This window comes from Gymnodraco acuticeps, unplaced genomic scaffold (genome assembly GCF_902827175.1).
Source record: "Gymnodraco acuticeps unplaced genomic scaffold, fGymAcu1.1, whole genome shotgun sequence".
Taxonomy (NCBI): Eukaryota; Metazoa; Chordata; class Actinopteri; order Perciformes; family Bathydraconidae; genus Gymnodraco; species Gymnodraco acuticeps.
In genome coordinates, this window is record NW_022989985.1 from 1,061,739 (window position 1) to 1,087,659 (window position 25,921).

At 42.0% G+C, this 25,921-nt stretch overlaps 2 protein-coding genes across 2 annotated transcripts in view; one reads left to right on the forward strand and one right to left on the reverse strand.

Moving 5' to 3' along the window:
* Positions 1–2,097: 2,097 nt before the first annotated feature.
* Positions 2,098–5,135, forward strand: LOC117543852 (L-serine dehydratase/L-threonine deaminase-like). Its single transcript, XM_034212433.1, has 8 exons — positions 2,098–2,233; positions 2,313–2,469; positions 3,099–3,138; positions 3,239–3,378; positions 3,543–3,634; positions 4,054–4,281; positions 4,377–4,501; positions 4,598–5,135. Exons 2-8 carry the CDS (start codon positions 2,317–2,319, stop codon positions 4,789–4,791), a joined length of 972 nt encoding a protein of 323 aa, XP_034068324.1. The 5' UTR covers positions 2,098–2,233; positions 2,313–2,316; the 3' UTR covers positions 4,792–5,135.
* A 1,970-nt stretch (positions 5,136–7,105) lies between these two features.
* LOC117543851 (probable E3 ubiquitin-protein ligase HECTD4) overlaps positions 7,106–25,921 on the reverse strand; it is a 47,624-nt gene continuing 28,808 nt past the window's right edge. Inside the window, 29 exon segments of the mRNA XM_034212432.1 lie at positions 7,106–9,094; positions 9,570–9,792; positions 9,922–10,117; positions 10,230–10,396; positions 14,093–14,314; positions 14,594–14,697; positions 14,811–14,966; positions 15,337–15,456; positions 15,549–15,695; positions 15,867–16,057; positions 16,679–16,802; positions 17,170–17,273; positions 17,367–17,512; positions 17,601–17,824; positions 17,908–18,115; positions 18,198–19,588; positions 19,956–20,138; positions 20,226–20,431; positions 20,545–20,675; positions 20,771–20,976; positions 21,080–21,261; positions 21,345–21,505; positions 23,415–23,551; positions 23,713–23,850; positions 24,359–24,485; positions 24,586–24,722; positions 24,883–25,120; positions 25,302–25,465; positions 25,667–25,746. Coding sequence (XP_034068323.1) covers positions 8,958–9,094; positions 9,570–9,792; positions 9,922–10,117; positions 10,230–10,396; positions 14,093–14,314; positions 14,594–14,697; positions 14,811–14,966; positions 15,337–15,456; positions 15,549–15,695; positions 15,867–16,057; positions 16,679–16,802; positions 17,170–17,273; positions 17,367–17,512; positions 17,601–17,824; positions 17,908–18,115; positions 18,198–19,588; positions 19,956–20,138; positions 20,226–20,431; positions 20,545–20,675; positions 20,771–20,976; positions 21,080–21,261; positions 21,345–21,505; positions 23,415–23,551; positions 23,713–23,850; positions 24,359–24,485; positions 24,586–24,722; positions 24,883–25,120; positions 25,302–25,465; positions 25,667–25,746 — 5,950 coding nt within the window. The 3' untranslated portion in view covers positions 7,106–8,957.

Here is a 25,921-nt window from a genome sequence, read left to right on the forward strand (position 1 = left end):
ATACAATAAAATGTAATTGTGATTATGAGTACATGACACTGCATGATAAAGGTCCAGCTCCATACAGTAGTTATGGAAGTTAACAATGCTATATAGTAGTTTGGTTTCAGTATTTGTATCACTGTAACAGCTCCTTGTGGGTCTTACTTACTGAAATGTGATACATGTCTACTGAATTGCAGGTTAATTGTACATAAACTCTCCTCTACTCTCTCTTTTATCTCAAACTCATTACTCTGTTGGTATGACCACATTCAAGGAAAGTAAGCCTATTACTAAAGTGGCTTGTAAGAGGTTCACAAAATAGAACCAGTTACATCAATGAGCTCAAAATCAAGGCAGCTAAAACACACAATGAGTAGGTGAGCATTATGTGTAGTGATTAATCTAAACTTAAGTAGATTTCATCATTTGTTTCTTTGTGTAAGTGACATGGTATGCATGTGTCAAGGGTAGCTTGTCTAGCTAGCACATGATGTTCTTGTTTACAACTGTTCCTAGGCTTAGCAGCGATATCATAACAGACCATGTAACAGTATTTTTTAACATACATTTGTCATTGGTTGGTATTTAAATGATAGGATAGTTGATAAAGTAATAATGTGTTCATTTAATTTTCTGCACAAATTGCAACACTAAAATATGTAGAGGCACATTGATTGAAGGTGTCTATGCCCAAACAACAAAACTCAATCACTGTTATTTCATAATATTACTAAGTAAGTTAATAATACTGTATTTCTATAACACTATGCTCAATGAGTCAAAATACATCATTGAAATTGAATGTGTTTTTCTACTTGTTGCAATGCAAATGTTCCTGATCTGTGATGTGACTCTTTCCATATTGGTAACAATATTTAATCTTTTTTAAATGGTATAGATAATTGTCAGACTAGTGTAACCTTAATATTGACATTTGGTTGATCTTATCTAATTAGTCTCTGATTACCTGAGGAAAGAGTGTTTTCGTCCCCACTCCCCCCCCTATTCAGGTTTCAATATTGTATCTGGGGCTTATTATTCTCAATATTTAATATATAGCCCGATAATTTAATCTGAATCATTCAATAAAACAATATTGTAGTTTTTAATCTCAAATCAAGAACAAATACCTGCAATTCGTAGCCTGCAAGTTTACTTCTTAATTACATTCCACCAATTGTTTGATTTAAAAACTATTTTCATTATAAATGTGCAATATACATATCAAGACAATTAACATCATTGCAATACACTCACTGCTATATATATAACTATGTGCAATATTATTATATTATTAGTATTATTAATAATGCTATGATAACGTGCAATTTTGTAACTGCCACTACGTTTTATTTTTTGCACTACTAACTACTGCTAATAATAATTTCATTGATTGTGTGACCTTCTATGTTTCGTTTCATGTTGTCTGTGGATGTTTAATTGCTCTTTTTGCTGCACTTTTAGTGTACAGTTTTGCTGCTGTGTTTTTTATTGTGTTTATTGTATTGTGTTACTCTGGCACAACAATTTCCTTCGGGATGAATAAAGTCTTATCTTATCTTATAAAGACTGACTTAGCTGACTATTATTAAAGCGTTTTATACCAGCAGCTGCCACTGACCGGCCCACCGGATCATACAGGTTTGAACCCTGCACAGTGCACACGGAGGCTGTTCCATCGCGGCAAAAAATAGTAGCGACTCTTTTGGTAATGTCTGCGGAGGGTGCAACTCCTTTAGAGGGGAGAGCAACGCGCCAAGGACAGCGAGTAAAAATGTCACAGCCACGGGGTCACAGCAAAGCAGAGAACTGTGAAACGAACTAATGACTGTTGGAAAATACGTTTTTGCACCCTTTTATCATGAAGAGCGATTAAAATATTACCTTTTTTAATTAACAGGTGCTAATTTAGCGCAAATGCTCTCCATTTACACCACAGAAGGTTGTTTGAAAATACAACAACAAAAAAACAGTCTACATTTGGATCATAACAGATTAACAACATTATGGGGGATAATGGGATGATAATAAATGGGAGGAATTCCAATCATCCTCTTCCTCGCGGTCACTGGGAGGGTCTGGTGCCAAAATGCCTATCACTGATTGGCCAATATGTGGGCCTCCTCTGCCAAGCCCACAGCACCACTGAGTATATATGTGCACTTAAGATGCTAGAGTCAAGAAGTAAAGGACGTTTTGGATAAGTGATATTTAACCCAACTTGTTATCCTGCAATACATCTAAAAAGGTAATTTGATTTTGTTTTTTAAATGAAAAGTATTTGAATTATTTGGATTTTACTTGACAAATAATGTGTTTGTTTACAGTGAGATGAAGAACCATCAGCCTCTTCATGTGGCCACTCCGCTGAGGCAGAGCCTTCCCCTGACTAAAGTAGCTGGGACTTCAGTTTACCTCAAGCTGGATTCATCTCAGCCCACCGGATCATTTAAGATCAGGGGCATCGGACACCTCTGCAAAACTGTGAGTACTTCTTCTCTGTTTTGGGGTGACTGGACCTTTCCTGTGTTGTGTCGTGCTAAACTTAGATTCAAAAAGAGGTGGAAGAATTACTAATTTCCTTTAATTATGTACAAGTAGAAATACTTGGATCTTCAAATACTCAATTTAAAGTAACATTTGTGACCTCAAAATGTTACTTGAGTAGATATACAGAAGTATTATCAGCCAAATGTACTCAAAGTATAACAGTAAACGGAAAAAGTACACGGAATGCAAAATGGCTCCTTTTATAGTATTATTATAAAATATCTATCCTGATTTTTATCACTTATTTATAAATGTAAGAGTAGTTTAATGTTGTAGTTTGTCAATGTTGAGCCAATTCTAGATACTTTGTGTCAAACAAATGTACTGGAGTAAAGTGTATGGTATTTGCCAATGATATTTGGGGGAATTTAAGTTTATAGAAGCATGAGAAGGAGATTCTCAAGATAAGTGCAAATATGTAAAAGCAGTACTTAAGTAAAGTGAAAATAATTTTGTTACATTCCACTATTGACCATAATGACCCAGTAAATACCAGTCAGACAACTTGGATTGTTTTACACTCTGTCTTTTGATCCTGACTGTTATGTCTCTTTTTCTTGTAGTGGGCAGAGCGAGGGTGTGAGCGGTTTGTCTGCTGTTCAGGTAAGCACTGAAGCAAAAACATTAAATCAATGTTAGAGTTATCTTTGCCTCTGCCGGTGTGTTTGAGTGTGTAATCTTTGAAGCCTTTTGGTTCCAACAGGTGGAAATGCTGGTATGGCCGCAGCTTACTCCGCCCGTCAGCTCGGGGTTCCTGCAACTATAGTAGTACCAAGTGTTACACCAAACCCAACGGTGGAGAGGCTGAAGGACGAGGGCGCCACTGTGGTGATTTATGGCAAGGTAAGCTAATCTCATGTGTTGTTTACTACAATCCTTACATCATAATGTCATATTTTTAAGCATAAATAGGATTAGGTGAATTTTGGAGAGATTTGAATTGCAATTTAAACAGGCTGACAACGCAAAATGGTTCAACACATGACATGATGTTGTGTCTCTTTCAGGCACTAAATGAGAGCATTGAATACGGACAGCAGCTTGTGGCAAACAACCCCAGCTGGATATTCATTTCTCCCTTTGATGATCCGCTCATCTGGTGAGTTTATCTGAGTCCGCCTGTCGTTCAGGGGTTGTGACAGCATATACATTACTATGTACTGTGAAGGAATTCCTGCATAGATATCTATCTGTCATGAACAGATAAGAGATGGAGGCGTGGTTAGATGTGAACATTTAATTACTTTTAGGATGTGCAAATGATAGTAACTGTGTCTTATCATGCGGTGTCATCATACATGTATGAAGTGTTATGTCACATAACATGGTATCTTATCACAGTGCTTACTTTATGGGGTGATCACATGTCACAGTCAAAATGTTACCAACAACCATAAATACAGTGAATCTCCTGATATGATGCATTCAAGGAATGGCTGTTTCTTTCTCACATTTTAATAAAAATGCATCCAGATTACTTTGAAACTAACAGGGTCTGTGTTGTGTTCATGTGTGCAGGGAAGGCCACACGTCTCTGGTGAAGGAGCTGGAGCAGGACCTTAAGGTGAAGCCGGGAGCCATCGTGTTGTCAGTGGGAGGCGGAGGCCTGCTGAACGGGGTGGTGGAGGGACTGCGCCGTGCATGCTGGGCTGACGTGCCCATTGTAGCCATGGAAACCATTGGAGCACACAGCCTCAATGCAGCAATGAAGGCTGGGGAGCTGGTCACTTTACCTGAAATTACCAGGTAATTCATAAACAAAGATATCATACACAAATTATAACATTATCTGCTTTTTCTCACATAGTTCCTAGGATTAACCCTTCTTCTTTGCTCTCTAGTGTTGCAACCACTCTGGGCCTGACAAGGGTGTCTGCACAGACGTTTAAATTGGTGGGGGAGCACACGGTTTTCTCAGAATTAGTCACAGACCAGGAGGCCGTAAAAGCTGTGGAACACTTTGTTGGTGAGTACAACCTGCTCCTACACACTGATCCAAAAAATAGGTCTTAAACTGCTGCAGTGAGACTGATCTCTCTCCTGGTGTGTCCTCTTCCTGCAGATGATGAGAAGGTCCTGGTGGAGCCCGCCTGCGGGGCCGCCCTGGCAGCCGTGTACAGCGGCGTTATCAAAAGGCTGCAGGGTGAGGGCAAGCTGGCACAGCGTCTCGGCCCGGTGGTCATCGTGGTATGCGGCGGCAACAACATCAGCATGGAGCAGCTAGCGAGGCTGAAAAAACAGCTCGGTATCGTCTAGTGCGTCCAACTACCTCGGGTCTTTCTGACCTTTCCTCTATTCCTTCATCTGCTGGTCTCGATCCATAAACCCCCGTCATTCACGTGCTCCATAGACCGAATCATTCCAGACTGAGACACTCCTGAGCGCTGACATGTGGACAGAGATGCTGGAGGGATTGTTTTTTATCTTGTAAAGCCTTTATCATTGTGATGCTGTTCTGGTAGAGGTAGTTTTTCGACTTTTAACAAAAAAAGTACACCAACACTTTCAGGTTGTATTGGTTTTAAGTTTGCCAGTATGTTTTTCTTCTGCTTTTGTACATTGAATTGTATTTAAAAAATAATAAATTATATTTCTGAATATTCTGCCTAAAGAATCATTTCTCCACCGAGACAATTTCTTATTCCTGACTGAGGATAGGATAGTATATAAAATAGAGATGAGACCACTCCCTCACAACATAAGCTTTAACTTACAGTCATGCATATGTATGAACATGAATATGTAAGTGGACTTCTACTTTTAATGTGTTTACTATTTTTATATGAGATTTCTACAAATACTATTTTTTATAATAAAACGATGTAAATAGTCCAGGCAATATTAGCTTATCTCTCATTTATGTCAAAATTGCAAGTAGAGAAATTCCAAATTAGGTTATTCCTTATTATCTCTTTAAACAAACATCCCAAAAAAATGCTTCATTATATTAGTTGTGTGTTTATACAATGTATTTATGTATTGCATTTGTCATGGATGGCCCCTTGACATGACTTCTGGATGTCTGACAATGTAAAGTTATTACTTTGGCTACAGCTTAAATACTATTCCTCCCATAGCATTAAACTATTCATTGTAAGACAATTCATGAATAGCCCCGGCCTCAGTAGCTTACTCTCTAATAAGGTTCCTCTCTCCTCAGTGAGTGCTTTGGCAGACACAATGCATACACAATTACATATTTGAGCCGCTGTGGTGCTTTATGAATAAATTAGCTAAATATAAAGTTGTATATTTGACCTACAACTTAAAAACAAAGCAGAGTAGCACAAGTAATTTTGTCAACATAGACATCCTAAAATTAGGTTCTTAGTCAGCAGTGTTTGCCTTCCAGATGAAGGGGCACTTTAAAGGAAGAAGCTGTTTATAGGTCAGTCGCACATCGCATGACCAGAGCAGACATCTCCACACCTTTTGAACACACTGAACAGAAGTCACTCAATTGGCTGGAGTTTTGGGGGATGTGGCCCTTTTCAAAGTTTCTCATTGGTCTGGGGCTCATAAAAGCAATTGGCAGGGCCCTTACAGTATGTGTGTGTGAGGGACAGTTGGTTCTTTAACCAACACGTCAACATGCTAGGGACATTTCTAGAATTCCTCCTGGGAAACCTAGACTTGGCATTAAACGTTTAAAATATTACAACTTGATACAGTTTATAATAACTGTCTCGCCTAAACTGACAGGTACTTGAAATGATTTATAAAAGTAGACTGGAAACAATATTACATTTATTTGATAGGGTTTATATACATATACTAGTTTTAATTATGTGACGTATTTCATTTTATTTTGTATCATTGTTTGTTTAATTACATTTATATCTGTTTTTACTGAATGTGCTGTTTAGCTTGGGGTGTGTGCAGTATTCTGTGTTGTACTGTGCATTGTTTGAACAATCAATGACATTTTTTAAAATTAAAAATACCAAAAACGTTACTTATATATAGATTGATGTATTTGTTTGAACACGCTGTTCTCAGTTACACACTGTTGGTAGTCCACAGTATAGCTTAGCTTCTGGAGCAATTGGAAATATATCTTATGAACTGAATTTACAGTGTAACAAATAAATATGACCAATTATTTGATGTTTACTGATGAAACCTTGCTCCTATAGTTACGGATAGTACTCTTTGAATAGAGCGTATAATGAGCAGGAGGGACAGTGAGTCAGTGAAAAGCATGACTGGAGATCCAGCTGGAACTGGCCTGGCCCAGATCTGAAGGTGTCTGGTTTACAAGCAGTTGTGACGAAACCAGAGTCGCAGGGTCCTTACATAAAGGGCATGTCCTAAAGCAGGAAAAACATGTTTTCACAGGCGTCAATCACCATGACCAACACTCATTGTCTGTGCACACATGTAACAAGCATATCCGCACTGTTCAGATGTTATGCAAATGATAGTAAAAAAACAAAAAAACATTTATGAAACCTGTTTTCCCCAACCAGACTGAATGTTTATCCCAGCAATGTCTTAAAGAAAAAATTACTAAAATAAGCACAGAAATATATAAGGGGGCAATATATAAAATACATAAAGCAGGACAGAGTTCTTTTTACATGAAGACATTTCTTTATTGTGACACAGAAATCTCAAATGCCATCCGATTCTTTACATCTGTATAATCCATTTTAGATATGTTACGTTTCTGATGTGCAGAGGTAAGACAGTAAAAGTTAAGTTAATGCAACCATAAATAATTGTAATAAATATCAAGTAAATGTACAGCACACATTTTTCTCGCAACACCTCTTGTATGGATATGTCCTTTTATAACCTTATCTACTCCCCCAGAAGAGGAGCAAGTAGAGGAGAGAGCGTCCCTGTTAGCAGCGGTGTGTCACCCTTCAAAGAACTGAACCAAAATCAAAACTCGCAAGCAATTCAACAATCCAATATCCGTTATGTGTCAATTCTGGGCTGTATTTCAGTTCTAAGCAAAATGGCGATCTTACTCACACAAGAAAACATGTTTCACCATGAGTAGAAGAAATTGAATCCATCTGAGTACAAGACAAAAGGTGATAAGATTACTGGTATTTCCAAAATTCATAAAAAATAACACAACAAACGGGATATCCAACAGACATCGCCCAGTTTGCTCATTTTAGAATATTTTCTTGGAAGAGTAGTGCAAACGAAAAAATAAAATTATAAGGTGAAGTGAGTTAGCAATTAATAAAAATTGCCATCAAACATAACTTCAGTCTATTTACATTTTTTTCTTTGATTTTATTTTTACACAGCTAAACATTTGGTTATGGGTAAAAGAAAGAAAGAAAAAATAAACAATAAACAGCAGAATCCTGTTCTTTTAATAAAGAAAACTATAAAAAGGCAGAACTCCAGATAATCCGCCGCCCCTCCCCCAGTGTGTTTTGGGGAGCGAGGGGGGGTTGTTGCACATTCAGTAGCAGTAGCACACAAACAAAGTAGGAGAGCGGCTTTTGAGAATGTATTCTCCTTCCAATTTTCACAAAGCAACACAGGTTTCACAAACCTGAAATGCAGGCATATCAGATCCGACAGGCCTCTCCTCTCCACTGCCCTAACATGCCGCCAGAGCTACTCAGAGAAATCAAAGAGCAATTTCATAAACTAATAGATTAGTATGACTTTTTACACGACTTAAATACCCTCTCTTCAGAGACTTGGATAAAATGTATTCAGTTTATATAGGCATAAGTTACTTTGTCCATTAGAAGTTCATTTTTTTTTTTAAACAGGCAGTAAACTACATCATATCCTGTACAGCACTTGTTCCCATCTTCTGCTTTCTCATAGCGGAAAAAATAGGCAGCAACACACATCTCCTTAATGTTGCTAGTAGTCGTACCTCAAAACTCAATTCGGTGGAAATCAGTGGTTTTCTCTCCAACATCACCCTCTGCAGAGGCTCCTACAGCAAAGGCATGTTTCAGAACATCACCCCCACAGAGGGGAGACAGAGAGAGGCAGCTAGGTTAAGCTTTAGGAGAGTAACAGTTTGTGTGTTGCCTTCACAGCAGTGCAACGTTTTCAATACTATAATGTCACCGCAGATCTGATGACATCCTGTTAAGCTGTTCAATTCACAGAACTTGACTGAATGTTGTTAAACCCTCTTTTTAATGTAGGGGAAGGGAAAAGTCAAAACCAAAACTATGTCACAGTTGTTTCACTTCAATGCCATCATCAAACTCAGTGCAACACAGACACTTGTTAACAGTGTCAGAGTAACTTCCCTGAATTCTTCACAAAAATATGCCTCAAACTAAATAAAAAAAAAAAATGTAGCATTTGTGTAAAAACAAAGAAAGCAGGGATAAACATGCAAAGCATTAACAGCAACTCAAAATGAAATTAAAGTGGTGTGTCTCAGAGGAAGGGGACGCTTGTGGACGTAGGGCTGTCAAGTCTTCTTAGCCGCTGAGAGGGTCCTCGCGGTAGTGGATGGCGTATCGCAGTTTCTCCAGCATCACATCCAAAGAGCTGTACTGGGGCAGCTTCACCATGAACATACAGGTCTCCACGCGGATGTAGCGAGAGTCAGGCTGACCTGGAGAGGAGAAAAACAGCAAGGTGCATCACAACAAAATCGCTTCTGTTGCACAATGAATCGAGGTATTACCACTGGAGTTCTACGTGAAACTGCAGGAACAAGTGATAATAGGCCTGTTTAGCTGATAAAAGTAAGTGTTATCTTATCTATAGATAACTGAAGTAGAACGTGATTAAAAATAGTGAGTCTGAAAACTACAATAGATCCCTCTTCTTGGAAAGATGTGAAAGTCACACATCAGAAACTATTTATCTTCCTTCATGTAACAGCTTCATACGTCAATTGTACAAATCTATTCATTTACAGACACAAGCAAGCTATCACAAACATGTCCAAGGTCTGTCTAAAGTTTTAAGACAAGACGAGCTTTGATTATAGCTATCAGTACTTTCTGCACTAACAGCACTAAGAAGATAGAGAGATGGACAGCACAGTTTAATCGCGGCTCTGTTGAAACCTTGTTAGCCATTACCTGCAGCTCCATCAGGAGGGGCGATCTTCATTGGGTACGGGGGGACGTGGGCGGTGTCAGGCCCCCCGTCCTTGCAGGGGCAGGTGAACGGTATTCTCTCCTGATTGCAGGCAAACTTAATGAACTTGCAGAGCTCCTCTTGAGTGAACATCTCCAGCGCGCTCCAGAAGAACTCGATGTGCTGGTCGGTCTCCATCAGACCCACCTGATACATGGTGTGAGCCTGCAGAGGGATTACATTTGATCAATACTTAACTGTAAGGAAATAAGGTGTTTCTCATGTAAACCACTGACATATTTATTGGTGATATAAACAGACTTCAACATTTACTGTCACAAGTGTCTGCATTACCTTAAGGAACTCCAGGTTGATGTAAGGCAGGCCGCAGGTGCGTAGCTCCATCTCTAAAGGGATGAGCATGGTGAGTAGCTGCAGAGGAATGATGGCGCCGAGCCCTGAACGCACCGCCGTCATACACTCCACGTTCTGCAGCTCCCGCAGACGGAGGCTCCGCACTGCCCGCGCATACATGTCCTTATTGTCCCAGCTTTAAAAACACAAACACACAACATTTTAAGATTAAGAATGAGACTATTGTAGAGACAGTTAGAAACAGTTGATAATGAGGATGGAATAAGACAACGATGTGATTCCTGTACCTGACGATGAGGCTGCGACCTCCCTGACAAAGCTCCACCTCCTCGCCCGTCATAGTGATGTATGTGAAGGTGCAGCAGGGCCGGCTGGGGGAGTCGGGGCTTTCTCCCGAGTGGTGCTGGGAGGAGATCTCAGCACACAGGGCCTCCAGCTCCGCCTCATCACTCGCCTGAAGGGTAGAGAACACACGTCTCATTAACGTCATTAGAACTACGTTAGTAAGGTACGGTATGTTTATTTATATAGCACATTTCAAAGTGCTTTACATGATCATTAACACATGATAGTAGAACAGAGAGGAACATAATACATAAACATAATGGAATTACAGTTTCATAAAAACAATGCATTAATGAGATATAAAATAGTTTAAAAACGACATTGTAAATACGGTAAGCGCTAAAACAAGTTAAAAGGCTTCTGGGTAAGCAGCTGTAAAAAGTAGTGTTTTTAGCCTCGACTTAAAAGAACTCCGCGTTGGTGAAGACCTCAGGTTTTCTGGAAGTTTATTCCATTTGTGGGGAGCATAAAAACTAAAAGCAGCTTCGGTGTGTTTGGTTCTGAGCCGGGGAACAATGAGTAAGCCCGCCCCCGATGATCTCAGAGCTCTGGGGGGCTCGTAACAGGGCAACATGTCAGACATATATTGGGGTCCCAAACCATTTAATGCTTTATAAGTTAACAATATTATTTTAAAATCGATTCTGTAAGCTACTGGTAGCCAGTGCAGTGATCTGAGTACTGGAGTAATGTGTTCTACTCTTTTTGTTTTTTTTGTCAGGACTCTGGCAGCGGCGTTCTGGATTAGTTGTAGTTTTCTAACCGATTTTTTACAGAGACCTGTAAATACACTATTACAGTATTCAAGCCTGCTAAAAACAAAGGCGTGAACTAGTTTTTCAAGGTCTTGTTGAGACATGAATGTTCCAAGTCTGGCTATGTTTTTCAGGTGATAGTATGCTGATTTAGTAATTGTGTTTATATGGGATTTGAAATTGAGGTCGGGGTCCAGAACTACGCCTAGATTTCTCACCTTTTCCGATGTATTTAGCAGTAGGGCTTCTAGTTTAGCGCTTGCTTCTAGTTTAGCGCTTACTTCAGCCCATTCCTCCCTTTTGGCATCAAAGATAATTGTCTGTTTTGTTTTTGTTTAATTGTAGGAAATTGTTGCTCATCCAGCTACTGATTTGTTCCATGCAGTTGGTGAGGGATTGTAATGGTCCGTAGTCGCCAGGCTTTATTGTAATGTATAACTGAGTGTCATCTGCATAATTGTGGTACGACATTTTGTTAACTTTTAGGATCTGGGCTAGTGGAAGCATGTATATGGTAAATAGAATTGGACCAAGAATCGACCCTTGGGGAACTCCACAAGTCATTGCAGTTTGTTGCGATTTAAAAAAGAACCAACAGACACAAAGAAGTCCCTGTCCTGCAGATACGATTTGAACCAATTAAGTGCTTTGCCAGATAAACCAACACAGTTTTCTAGTCTGTCCAGTAATAATTTGTGGTCCACTGTATCAAAGGCGGCACTGAGGTCCAGCAGTACCAAAATAGTTATTTGTCCCTTGCCTGTGTTTAAATATATATCGTTTAAGACTAGGGTGGGGAACCGAAACTCGGTTCCAGATGAGAACCGATAAGAAAATGCCGGGTACCGGGTACCCATACAAAATACGCAATTTTGGTTCTGCTTAACGGTTCCTAAACGCGGTAGACCCTGTATTCCACCGGGTCCGTCTGCGCCGCGGTGACCCGGTGGAATACAGGATAAGGGCGGACTGGCCATCTGTGTGTGTTCTGGAGAATCACAGAACTGCCGGTCGTCAGCGGGCCGTTGACGGCCGGCTCAGTACGCTGACAGCCGGCACCGCCCTTAATAACGGCATCATGTAAGTTGCACTGACAGGCGACAGAGGTCCACAGTTGCCCCGCAGCGAGGCTCCCCCGCCCTCCAGTAGACAGTTCACGAGCTCAGTCACTTCATAACACCAAAGATGGGTCGCGGTAAACACTCTGAAGTGAGGCTCCACTATACTAAAAAAGAAAAAGACAAGGCACAGTGTAATGCCTGTTAATAGCTTGCCACAGGCATAGCTCAGTTAAAATAAAGCACAGCTATTGTGCAATACATTTGTATTGCATGTATATTTTTTATTTGTAAAAATGTCAGTTAAAGCTTAAAAGAATAACGATATTTTTGTTATCTAAAACGTTTGAACTCTTTCTTTTACAATTTTGGAATCGAAACGGGGACTCGATAAGAACCGGAATCGATAAGAACCGGAATCGATAAGCAGAACCGGAATCGGAATCGATACATTTCAAACGATACCCATCCCTATTTAAGACCCTCATACAGTAAGTGCGGTCTCAGTGCTGTGATGGGCTCTGAATCCAGACTGGAGAGCATCAAAGCAGTTATTTTGTGCCAAAAAAAAGTTGAGTTGATGGAAAACAGCTTTTTCTATAATTTTACCCAAGAAGGGTAGGTTTGAAATTGGCCTATAATTCTGCATGATTGAGCTGTCTAGGTTGTTTTTTTTGTTAAAAGAGGCTTGATTACTGCTGTTTTTAGTGCTTTTGGGAACTGTCCCGAGCTGAGGGAGGTGTTGACTATCTCTAGTAGCTCTGATGCCATGCAGTTAAAAAAAATGTTCAGGAAGCTTGTGGGAATACTATCTAAGCAGTGTTATGGAAATAATTATCATAAGACGCCAATTTGTAACATACAGGACAAACCTCGATGTCTGTTTACCTTCTTTAAGGACACAGGCGGCTTAGCCAATAATGTTATTGTTCCCATTCTGTGACCGGTCAATACTGGGATACAGATGGTCTGTGTTGTGGGTACACTGGGACACTTCCTTCTCTGTATTTGTGGACTCCAAGGTAAAATCTTCGAGGTCATAAGTGTCCGAGGCGAGTAGCTCTGTGTTCCCACACTGTTTAGGCTATCTCCTCAAATATGTTGTTTACTCTCTGCGAAACCAGTTAGATGGGCTGGCAAGAGAGAGGCTCTCCAGAATTGACGTGGCAACTCTACCGTGAAGTCAGAACCTCTGACTCTTGGATTTGTGATGTGAATACTCTGGTACCAACTCCAAATAAATCACAGTGGTTTGACATCAAAGCTCCGACTCTTCCCGTGTCTCCTTCCTGAGTCGGTGACTCCATTGCATGCTACACAGAAGTTTCCTCTACAAGCAGCAGGAGGAAGAACTTAAATGCAACACTATGTCTTCAAGGGCATTATGGCTGATGGGATCAAACTGTGTCTTGCGGATTAAGTGTATTTTAAGAGAATGAATGGTTGCCATAGACCCCTTTCCCGAAATGGAGGCACTCACCGTTAATCCTATATTTTCAATTTTGGTTGTAAAAAATTATGCAAATTTGTTACATGACTCAGTAGAGAGGAGTTCAGGGGCAATTGGTATGCGGGGGTTTGATAGCCGGTCAACAGTTGAAAATAACGCACGGGTGTTATTGCTGTTTATATCAGAGAAAAAGGAGCGTCTTGCGTTCCGTAGTTCATGATTATAACTATGAAGACTGTCCTTAAATATCTCAAAATGAATGAGAAGATGTGACTTGCGCCACCTGCGTTCCGCTTTTCTACAATGTTGTTTGCGCAGCCTCACTCGCGTGGCATTTCTCCATGGTGCTTTATTACCAGAGGTTGGTTTTGCTTTAGCAGGGGCAAGAGCATCAATCAGACATGTCGTTTTTGACCTGAAATTACCCACCATATCATCAACACTGTTAGATGGAAGTCTGATACTGGAAGAGAAAGCCTCAATAAACAACTTGTTTGTTAGTAGAAGGGAGAAACCTGAGGGATTCACTTCTGGTCCCTTACATTTTCAAACTTCTTGACGTAGTTGTAGGTGATCACATCGGCTTCCTGCAGGTCCTGCTCAGGGTCGAGGGGCTCGCCCACCAGACCCTTCCAGAAGGAGCCCAGAAGGTCCAGAGGAAGTGGAACATCTGCGCGGATGGCTATGCCAAGAAGCTGACCAAAGAAGTGCAACAACTGCTCCTCTGCGTAGCTGATAGGGCAGGGCGTCAGGATGTACTTCCCCTGAGGACAGAGACAAATTATAATGATTCACATTTCATTTTCTGTGATTAACTTTGTTGTGCCAGATATGATTCGCAGAAAGCATGCAGTCTTGGGATAGTCACTGATATCAAACTCAAAACATTGCATAGTAATAAGCTTTGTAAACAGTGACGAAACATTTTGATTTCAGGCAGTGTGAGGTCAATGCAGGATCGAACATTATATGCCTCGTTGAGAGGAAGAAAAAGTGTGTAAAACAGGACATCCTGAAACAGTGTCAGACAGTGAAACCCTTACCTTGTTACGGTTGGCTGCAGCACTGGGGCAGGGGAGCAGCAGAGACAGAGCAGAACTCTGTAACTCCTTACACACCTGCCATAGGAAGTGTCTGAAGGAGCCACCTGAGAGAAGCAGATGTATCACAGCTTTGTCAGTGAGGGCTAACAAAAGAAATCTTGACAAGTAAAAGACTGTAGGGCAGTAGAGAAAAAACAATGTGAAGAGAAATTCTTACTTGTGCCATGAACCTCCTCTCCAGTGAAGCGGATGTTGAAGGCGTAGGTCGGGTCTCCTCCGCTGGCCAGCTTCACACAGAGCTGAGACGACGGCACGCAGGAGAGCTGGCGCGCTGCTTGGCAGAAATACGTGTTCTCAGATGATCTGATCTCACCTGAAGGGAAAAAGAAGACATCGACAGATGAGTGCAAAGATCCAGTGCAAATGGAATAAAATAGGAAACAATAAACCTGTGAGTGAATCAGAATACCTTTATTCGTCCCACAGAGGGGACATTTGCATTTGTTACAGCAAGAAATGAGCCAAAGAGAGCTTAATATTAACCAAGAAGCATGCATTAAAAAATCTTAAAGATACAAAATTAAAAAGAAAAATTACACAATTTACAAAATACACATCCTGTAACAGATCTGAGATATAGAAGCCAGTATATATTGCACAGTTATTAACGGCATATATATATATTGCACATAATTGGTATTGCACAACAAGGGGTGTTATATGTTATATGAATGCATTCCTACCTCCCACAATCTCCAGAGGGTCCAGAGTAATCTCTGGAGCAGCATGGTCAGCTGTCCGCTGCACTGTGGCATTCAGTACTCTGTTCATTACAGTGACCTTAGTGTCGTAGTAGATCAGACCTGTAAGCAGACGATGACACGTATTTAGCAAGGAAGGTTTCTTTTAAAAAGGTAAAAACACTGATGCATTCACAACAAGTTGACCTGTGTACCTTTGGCTTCACATAAGAGCGCTGCAATGCTGTTCTGATAGGTGAGTGTCTGTCTCATCTCTACGAGCGGCAGGAAGAAACTCTCCAGAGTGTTGTTGAGGGACTGCAGCAGAGCAAAGCGCAGGCGCATGCTCTCCACTGGCACATCTGAACACAAAGGACAACATGTTTTATTATAGTAGAAGAAGAAGAAACTGAGCAAGTGTGACTTAGAGTATGTCCCGTATGTAACACTTGTGCATTGGATTCAAGCAACAACAAAAGGTTTTTGGCCTTCTGTTTACAGAACAGACAGTAGCAATGAAGAGGTTTACTTACTGAGCAGACTGGCCACACGAGGATCCGCAGTGTCTCCGGGGTCCAGGTACAATTCATGGGGGTGCAGTCTGGCCGGTGTGATGGCCAGGTGACGGCACAGCCTGTTGATGTACTGGACCAATGCCACGTCCATTTCCAAACCCCATTTCCTGCAGGCCTTCTGGGCGTGACGAGTGTCTATACACGTGCACCTGGTACAGAGAACAGCCACAACGTTAGGTCACTTATATTTAATAAAGACACACAGGTAATTCAATATTCTGTGGTCGGCGCTTTTCTATGAAAATATGACCAAAACATCTATATAATGAAAGGGGCTTAACAGCAGTATCATTTGGATGTGTGTCCAATTTCTTTAAAGATACAATTTGACTTGCTCTTCAATTTAAATAGAAAATACATAAATATCAAATGATATCCAGAGTAAGCACATACTCGTCAATAAAGGTTTGGATTGGGAGAAGAAAAGCCATTATAGAATAAAAGAAATCAAAAAGTACTAGTGTAGTTAGTGAAATAGGTTGGATCGATTAATAAATAGTCCTGACATGAGAAATAGATTTGTGGGTTAATTTCTAATTTTGAATAAATAAATAACCATCTGATGTGTTGCACTACACTTAGTTGATGTATGTGAAACTAAAGCTAAAGCTAAAGCTAGTAAAACTTGATGAATCAGAAGTGACCCATATTTTTCTGAAGGAGCCCATAATGTCAAAACAAAACGACATGTTTGGTTCCAGGACAGCTCATGAATGTGACAGTGTTTGAGTTACAGCAGTCATTGGGGTTAGACGTTCCCCCAGTCTCACCTTTCAAAGTGGAGGTCGTAACCACAAGCCAGAATCGCCCTCCAGACGCTGCGGATGTCCTGCTTGGCCCGGTCAACAGCGAATTTGTGGAAGCCTTCGAGTGTGAGGAACTTCTCCTCTGGGGCTAAAGATGACAAAGTGGTATGTGGTTTAAGAACAGGAATTGAATGCATCATAGTAAGACCAGGTTACTAGACTGCAAACGTATATTTCAATTTGTTAGTTTTATCTGGCCAATGTGTTAATGTAATTTCCAGTCATACAAAACACAGACAAAAGCAATACATCTTCACCTTTACCCAAGTGTATTGAGATGTTGTATAAAAAACCACAACGTTGAAGCAAAGGAGCGGAGTAAAGCAAACCGCATATTTAAGTATGATAGAGCAAAAATGCAAATGATTTAACCTACGTTTTTGAAAACACCACATTTACCCAACTGTCTGTAACTTTGAATATGTTGTGTTGTCAGAGTGTGTAGCACTACCGACCTTCAGCTTTTTTAGCAGGAGATTTTTCCACATCTTTCTCATCAGGTCTGGATTTCTCTGGAGATTTTGGCTTCAGGACCGTCTTCTTCTCACTCAGTGCAGTCCTGGCAGAGTCAAGAGATCAGGGAAATCACATTCAATTAAAGTGTCAAAGAGTATTGTGTATGTACATAAGGTCAAACAAACCTATTACTCACCTGACACTGTTTAGCACAGACTTCTCCTTGGTGGGAGGTTTGGTGATCGGCCTCTTGGTGCTCACCACCTTGCCTTGGTGCTGTTCTTTTCCTGCTTTGCTGTATTTGTTCTTATTGGGCTTGGGAGTGCCATACTTTCTTAGAATCTGATACAAATAAATAATGTTGACACATGTTAATAGAAACATATACAAGGTTTAAAAAAAATGACTTCACTGCCAATATGTTATTTACCTGAGTGAGCTGGTCCTCAAGTACTTTCTTTGGAGGCCTAACGTTGGTAAAGAAAGTATGCAGTAGGTTGCCAGTGGTCTGAGCGTTGATCTGCTCCTTGCTGAGATAAATATCAGACACTTTAAGTGGCTTGGCGGGTGTGAGGCTGAGCATCTGTTCTGAGTGCGAGCAGCTCTTAAAAACATCTGTGAGGACTTCTCGTGCTCCAGGTACCAGCTTGTCACCTTTAAATATAGGGACAGATCATTTAAGAGTGAGAGACTGGCAAAACTAATGTCAAGCAGAAAAGAAACAATCAAATACCAACCTCTGACTGACTTCTCCAGGAAGTAGTCTTCAAGGGCGGAGCTTCCCTGTGTGTCAAACAGGCTTTGGTTAACACTGGAGGCTGTGAGGATCTCCTCATTGGTCAACTCCATGAGATCCTCTTCACCCTCAAGACTGGACAAGCCAATCAGGTCACTGCTGTTGAAAAGACTGGCTCTGATCTTTTCCACTTTAGCCCGAGAACGAACCTATGAGTAAGAAAAGAAAGATGAGTGTATTTCAACGACACATAATCACACAGCTTAGGTCTAACATGGTGGTATTAATCACCTCAATGACAGCATAGCCCTTGATGGGCCTGGCCATGACTGCGTTGCTCTCCAGTGACGTGACTGTGTTCATAGAGCCTCCATCTGACATTGACGGTGTCTCTGCGCTGTCCAGAGGCTCCCCCAAGCTGCCCAGACTGCCCAGGCTTCCTGTACTGCACAGCGAGGTGTCCAGACTCTCCTGACTAGAAACAGTGTGGGGGTCCTGGGTGCCATGCTGGGGGTACGTAACGGCCGAAGCTGCAGCCGCTGGGTTGTGGGATGGAACAGCCAACATCTCCTGATCGACAGAAAGTTCACTGGCAGTGCGGGACACTCCCTGAGAGGAGCTGCAGATGGAGGTCTGGCTGGTAGAAGCCGATGCGCTCACGCTCATAGCTGGAGTCACGCTGCTCGAGCTGTCAGGACTCTCTGGGCCGCCGGTGTGGGGGAAGGGGCGCTCAGGGTCAGGTCCAACTTTACCGTCCTGAGGGGTTGTAACCCCAGCTTTGGGCTTTTTAGGATCCTCTTCCTGCAGAGGGATGAAGACTTCATCTTTGAAGAGCCCCCCGTGTGCATTGCAGGCCCTGCGGATAGCATTTCGGACCACGGCCTCCTCCAGGTGCGTGGGGATACCTGAGAGCACCAGCAGGCGACTGTGGGCGGTGGGGCCCACCAGGGCCTGGCAGGCGTCTGTCACTGCATCGCTGGTCACACTTAAGCCCTGCGGGTCTTTATTGGCGAGGTGTCGAAGGATCATCAGGAGTGTGAGGCAGCGGTGGAACCACAGCATGTCCTCAGGTTTACTGCCTGCCATGTTCAGCAGAGCGCTGTCACTCTCTGATAACCGTGTTCCTCCACTTCTCCGTTTCCCAGAGACTGCTGCTGCCACCGCCGCTGCTCTCTCGCGCTTCATCTTCACCTTCTTGCGTTTGGAGAGCAGACTGGGGCTCTGTGGCGTCTGGCCTGGGGATGACGACGAAGATGAAGAGGAGTCGCTGAGGTTAGGGGCGCTGGTGGAGGACAGGGCTCCCACTGAAGAGCCACTAACAATAAGGGGGAGTGTCACCTCTGCTACAGCCAAGCACACCTCCATCAGAGCGTGGAAGTAGGTGGAGAACCGGCTCTGCTCCGATCCCAGAGCCAAAGCTACACCTCCAGATGAAGACCCCCCTGCTCCAGTCCCTCCAGCAGTCCATCCCTGAGTCTCGCGGTCGTAGAGCTTTCGGAGTTCTGACTGCAGGGCCATCAGCACTGCGAGGCAGGGGTTGAGTAGCAGAGCGATGGAGCTGGAGAGACCCACGGGGCTCTTGCGTTGCTCCAGGTGGTGGATCTTTCGCAGAAGCTCAGCCAACAAGTGAAAGATGAGTTCCTTTATGGAGGGAGCCAGATCAGTGGTCCAAAGCAAACCACCTAAAACAATAACAACGACGACAAAGAAAAGTTTTTGAAACATGTAATTATGCTTGGTACGCTTTCAAAGTTATTTTGTTATTTATGGAGCTAGAAGTGAAGGATAAGGAAAATGCTACAGAGTAGTGTAGTGTAAAATCATGACTTTAAATCTTACATCAAGAGAGTTTATTTGTTTTTACTTCTGTGTTTTTTAATAAAAGAATACACCAACCAAGCGTTAAATAGTGCTAAGGTCATAAGACTCAATCAGGAACAGGATCCAAGAAGGTCAACAATTATACTAGGGTACCATGTATGAAGCCACTTCAAGCAGGTTGATAAATGAGGCTCATTAGAGTGTTGTGTTATCTGGAGGTCAACCTACCCAGCAGCTCTACCACCTGCAGCAGCACAGATGATGGCACTGTGTCCAGCTCGTCCTCTGACCGCTGCTCACTGCTCTCTCCCAGCTTCCACGTCAACAGCTGCTCAGCAAATGCCATGGCCAGAGGAAACTCCAGCGGCAAGGAGTGCAACACCAACACAGCACCAGGTGGGGGCGACACTCCTACAGTCCAAACAATGGGATGGTTAAATATATTAACTTATTCATTTTCAGCTGGATCCATTTCCATTTTGCGAGTTCGACACTCACCCAGTTTGATGTGCACTTTATCAGTCGGTATGATAACTGAGGGGTATTGGTTGGTGGTGGGAGGGGGAGTAAGGCCTGTGTTGGTGGGTGAGGCATCCAGTGGATAGCACACCGCCTCCATCAGATTGAGCTGGCCGTTCCTGCGCACTTTGTGACCCAGGCCGTACACCATTACTCGAGCCCAGGGGGCCTTGTAAAGGCTGGAGCTAATGGAGTGGAAAAGGTAGAGTAGACTTTTTAGGCATGTAGCAGGAAATGGATGGTAACACATCTGAGTTCATAAGGGCTACAGATGTTGAATATTTCTGGATGGACTCACTCTTTGCGACATCCTAGCTGGCTCTCCTTGCAGGATACAATCACAAATGCCGCACCTGGAAAGCTGACATCCATGCTGACCTTTGACTCGGTCACAGGAAACTCCTCAGATGTAAACTGCTCTGGTGCATTCTGTTGAAATGAAAATAATTATAAAGAAGATTAGCAATTTTACAAACTGGGTAGTTAACCTATGGCAAGTTGTATTAGATCAAGCATGAGCTGACCTGTAGGAAGCAGCAGATCTGCTTTGTGAGCTCCAGCAGGCTCTCCTCTCCTTGATGCAAGGCACGGGTGATGGCCACTGTCAGCCACTCTCGGATGGGCTGAGCATTGCCCTGGAAGAAAAGTTCAGAGGGGGAGCAGCTTTGGCCCTGAAGGTTGTGGAGCATTGACTGGGCCAGTAGGATGGAACTAGAACTAATAGTGCCATCTGCAAGAAGAACATAGAGCACATTAGAGCGTTCAGCACAGAAGATTATAAGCATCACATTGAGATATCCTGTGATTTAATGAGAAAGGTTAATCTCACTCACCAGGGAGAGGGGGAGCCAGTAACTGATTGGACAGCAGCTGTAGGTGCTCTAAGGTGATGTCACGGATGGCGGGTATGTGGAAGAGACGAGTGAAGGTGTGGGGATTCTTGGGGGCAAAGATGTTGAGCAAGGCCATACGGCAGTACAACCGAGCCAGCGCACTCTCACAGCGAAGCAGCTCCCTACAGGAAAGTGTGAAACAGATTTTATTTCCAGCACTGGTGCAGGATTCATTTAAATCATGCTCATTAGGTTTAAACATTACCTATGAATCTGAATGTTGCTACTGTCCAATGAGACTAAGCCATTAGCTGCAGTCCGTCTAGATCCAGCAGGCGGGCGCTCCAGCATCTCTATAGGGTACCAATACCTCACCAGCACCCCCTCACTGCGCAGGTACGTCTCCACCTGCACCAGCTCATTCACCTGGATAAGATGATAGTAAAAAGACAAACATTATATGACCTGCTCAAATCTAGCACAGGAGGACATTGTGAAATTGGAATCTAAGCTATGCAAAAGGTCAATTGATATAGTTGATACCAGGCAAGCCAAACAAATGTTTAAATGCGGTATACAACTAGATGGGCCCTGAATGACAGATTTGTGAAATAACTGTTGCAATATGTTGAGAATATTAAAAAAAGTTGCAGAACATGTATCTTTAAGGAAGGTGTTTACTAGGGCTGTGCATCTTCACTGGTCTCACGATTCGATTACGATTATCCTGTCAACGATTCGATTCAATTCGATATCCCGATGCATCACGATTCATACCAATGCGTTGCATCCTCAATTTTCTATATTACTGCACATGGCTTATTTTTCATCAATGCATACATGCAGTAAATACATATGAACTCTCTTTTTATTATTTAGAAAGTGCTTCAGAAATCAATAACATAAATGTCTTGACATTCATTTATAAACCAATATAAATGAATTGTATAGGTCTAGCCTCCGTGTGTGAAGTTGTTCCATCCTCAAAAACAACTAGCTGCAGCTTCTAGCAACAGTCTTCTGTTAAAGAAAGGACACTGAATGTCCTGAATGTGGCATCACACACAGGACTTGAGTCTGAACACAGCAGACAACAGGAGTATTTACAACAGCATATACAAACAAAAATACTGCATGTGGGTTTACACTTACATTCTCTGTCTAACTGTTGCATAAATCCCATGAATGTATGAGACTAAGTTAGCTTCATTATATCTCAGTGATTAAGTGAATAATAAAGTTTCTATCGGGTCACTATCAGCCTGTCACTCATTATTTTCAGAGAGGGGGCGGGGTTTGGAGGAACGGAGAGGAGACGGTGATCGCGGAAGCTTTTTTCCTCCTGCCTTCACAAACTTTACACACGTATATATCGTCTGAAAATTGCTAGAGGACATTCATACTCTGCAATCCAAGACTTAATTAAAACCACCAAAAACCTGACATGATTGTAACGCGATTATTTTTGGAAAACATAAATCCCTGTGTCTCTGAGCCGCAGCGACACAGAGTGATTCAGAGCGGGTCCTTCTGCTGTTGGTTCTGGACTGGTGTTCTTGTGTTGGTGGATTTGATATTAAAGTGACAGAAAAAAAAAAAGTTATAGTAAAGCCGCGGCCGGAAAATCAGGAAGCAACGTTACTACGCTATAACCGATTATCTTCCGTCACTGCATCGAGACCGAATCGTCCACGTCCGCATCGCAATGCATCGTAGAAACGATTATTTTCAACACCCCTAGTGTCTAATACGTTCAAATATATCAGTGAAGTGCTTTTTATGGAATGACATAAGATTAATTTACTGAAAATGCTCTTTTTAGTTTATCAAAATATGAAAAATACCAATACTTTTGCAATTAAGATTTGCTGCTTTGGAAGAAGTATTTTTCTCCACTGTGTGATCCAGAGGAAATGTCTAATTAGTCATTTTGTTATTCTAAACCATCCTGGTAACATTGTCTTCTTGTGTTAAATGACATCAAGGATATCACTCAGATGATGGATATGAATGATTCAACTGTAATGTGTTTATAAGACAGAGACATTTAAATAATGCTTCTAATTAAGAAATGCATGAGAGCTGGGGCGGATCATCTGGAATCAGTGATGAGCGGCAGCTGAGTATGATGGTGCTGTTTTTCAGGGTTTTTTTTAAATGTATTTTTATACATTTTTACAAATATTAGACCAGCCTGGTGAATTAGTTGAGGGAACGAAACTGGTTTATTGTTAATGTTTGAAACAATGTTTCTAATAAAATATTAGTATTCATTAAACCAGTGAACATTTCCAATAATGGCTTGAAACACTGAAGCCTTAAGTATTGTACTCACAGAGTCCACATCGAGCACCACCCCATGCAAACCAAAGGTCTTCAACATGCCCCGGATAGCAAACTTGGGCAGGGCCGTCCCTCCGGTGGTGCTGTTGGTGTTGTTGCTGTCCGGAGAGCGGATGACCACAGTCAAGCCTGTGTTCAGTGAGCAAAATATATTAAAGGTCAAATCATTTGCAGAGTTGTGCACATCACAATCTGGCAAAAATAACAATTTTACTACAAAGCTTAGTTACAATGCACCTGGGAGTAAACTCATTTTAACTGTTAGGTGTAGCGATGAAGGTGAATGGTACCTTTGCGAACTTTGTCGATGGTGAACTTATTTGCTTCGTCCTTGATATCTTCAATGGTAGGAAGGTAGAGGTCCCGGGGAATGCCGCCATTCTCTTCATACAGGAACTCCACTGTCTGTCTCGCAATGTCAACCATGCCTGTTGCCAGCAAAATACACAAGAGACAAACGATGTAAAGTTTTCCCTGTTTGAGGTTTGAGGCTTCGCCAATGTTTCATTTAATAGAATTTGACGTCAAGCTAATGCTTAAAACTCATTAAATAGGTTAATAACTTTTGTCAATTAATCTTATGTCAAATGTAACTGCACTATAATTACTTTACCTTGTTCCAATTTGTTAAAAGGGGGAATACCAAAGCAGTTTGAATACAGGCTTCTATATTTTTGACATTATCAATGTTCTGAACCATGGAGACATTGTGTCATAGGTTATGAAGTTTTAGTTCATTAGCTAAATGATGCATGTGATGCATTCATTATAAGATTCGAACATTAAAATGTCTCATGATAGTTCATCATCCTGGTATTCTAAATTAGGCTACAGGTAACTGACCTCAATTGACCAATTAATGCATCGTCTTGATCAAATGATTCATTTGTTACACTAGACGTTAAGGTTATGTTTTAATATGTTTTCATTCATTACCTAGCTGCAGAGCTCCTTTGATTTGATCCAAGCCAGATTTCCTCTCAGCCTCGTTACGGAACCGCCTACGGATGGTAGGGAACACTTTGGTCTCCCAGGCCTTTACCAGCAAGGCATAGTGGTCCTCCTAGGGCCAAACACAAATCACAATAAACAATGAAGGTTGTTAACTTAAAAATCATTTGAAAGTCAACATTGAAGGTGAAAAAAGCGGAGACCCGACTCACTCTTGGGACATCATCATCATCCTCGTCATCACTCTCATCATCTGCGATAGGAGGAGGATGAGGGTCAGGTCCAGAGGTCACCAGGTTCTCATAGCTCAGCTCAATTTTGTAATGGCACGACAGGTCGCTGTTGTACTCTGTACCAGCAAGGAAACACACAAAATGATATACACAAATGGTATGAGTGTAGCGCAGTCCCTGCCTTTAAGTGGAGAAGAGTTATGCTAAATCAAATAGGTCAAGGAAAAAGCATGCACTTTGATGATGAGAAGGCTGAAATAAAAGTGAAGAACCTACGTTGCTGAGCAACAGCCACAGCTGCAATACGACAAGGGGGTCCATGGGAGCCAGAGTCAGAGGTAACACTTGCACCTGCATCATTATCGCTGTCTGAGGCCATAGCAAAAGGCAGTGCTTCAAAATTTGCACTTATTTCCTCTGCAAGATCTACACACAAGTCCGCTGCATTTCTGTGCGCCTGGCCCTCTGCGTATGCAAACGGCCGGGATCCAAAGTTGGCGCGGATCCTTGAGTTCTACAAAACAATGGAAAGAATAATAGAAGATTAAAACAACCCTGAGGGAAAAAGGCACCACTAAAGCAGTAAAGAAACCGATACAGTTAATACATATTAAATATCAATGATAAGCCAAATTATAGCCAACAACAGTTTAATTATAAAGATTTCAAGGTCGCTTTAGTTAACACAAACACACCTTTTTTTGAATGTGTACCAGGGGCCACATTCCACCAGCTACATCCTCAAGGATGGGGCCGAGCCGCTGACCACAGTAGGTAAAGTAGACCCTGCCTTTAGGGGCCTGACCAGGGGGGGGAGGAGTCCCCTCGGAGCGCTCCCAGCCTATTCCAGCCACATCGCCTGTGTTCATACATACGCAAGGTCACATTCTCTGCAATGTCTCAATGTTAGGAGGTAATGACATATTTTAAAACACTTAATACAGCTTGAGGTTAGTTTAAATCCATAACATTCATTGCTGTATGGATTTCTACATATACAGATTTTAAAAAAGAGATAGCAGACAATATAAAGAAAAATATATTTAGTCTCTTGTCTCACCAGGAAGTAGAGCCACATCCAGCCTGACACTCTTCCACTGCAGCAGACTGGAGCCGTTATAATGCACTGCCCTACCATTACTGACACACACACACAGACAGACAGACAGACAGACAGACAGACAGACAGACAGACAGACAGACAGACAGACAGACAGACAGACAGACAGACAGACAGACAGACAGACAGGAGACAGACGCACAGAGATGGAACATAACGAAGAGAAGGATAGCAGTCAGCACTCAAGTCAGAGCA

Coding starts and splice junctions, on each gene's coding strand:
- LOC117543852 (XM_034212433.1), top strand. CDS start 2,317: ATGAAGAACCATCAGCCTCTTCATGTGGCCACTCCGCTGAGGCAGAGC. Junction 3,635..4,053: donor TTTGATGATCCGCTCATCTG/GTGAGTTTATCT, acceptor TCATGTGTGCAG/GGAAGGCCACACGTCTCTGG. Junction 4,502..4,597: donor AGCTGTGGAACACTTTGTTG/GTGAGTACAACC, acceptor CTCTTCCTGCAG/ATGATGAGAAGGTCCTGGTG.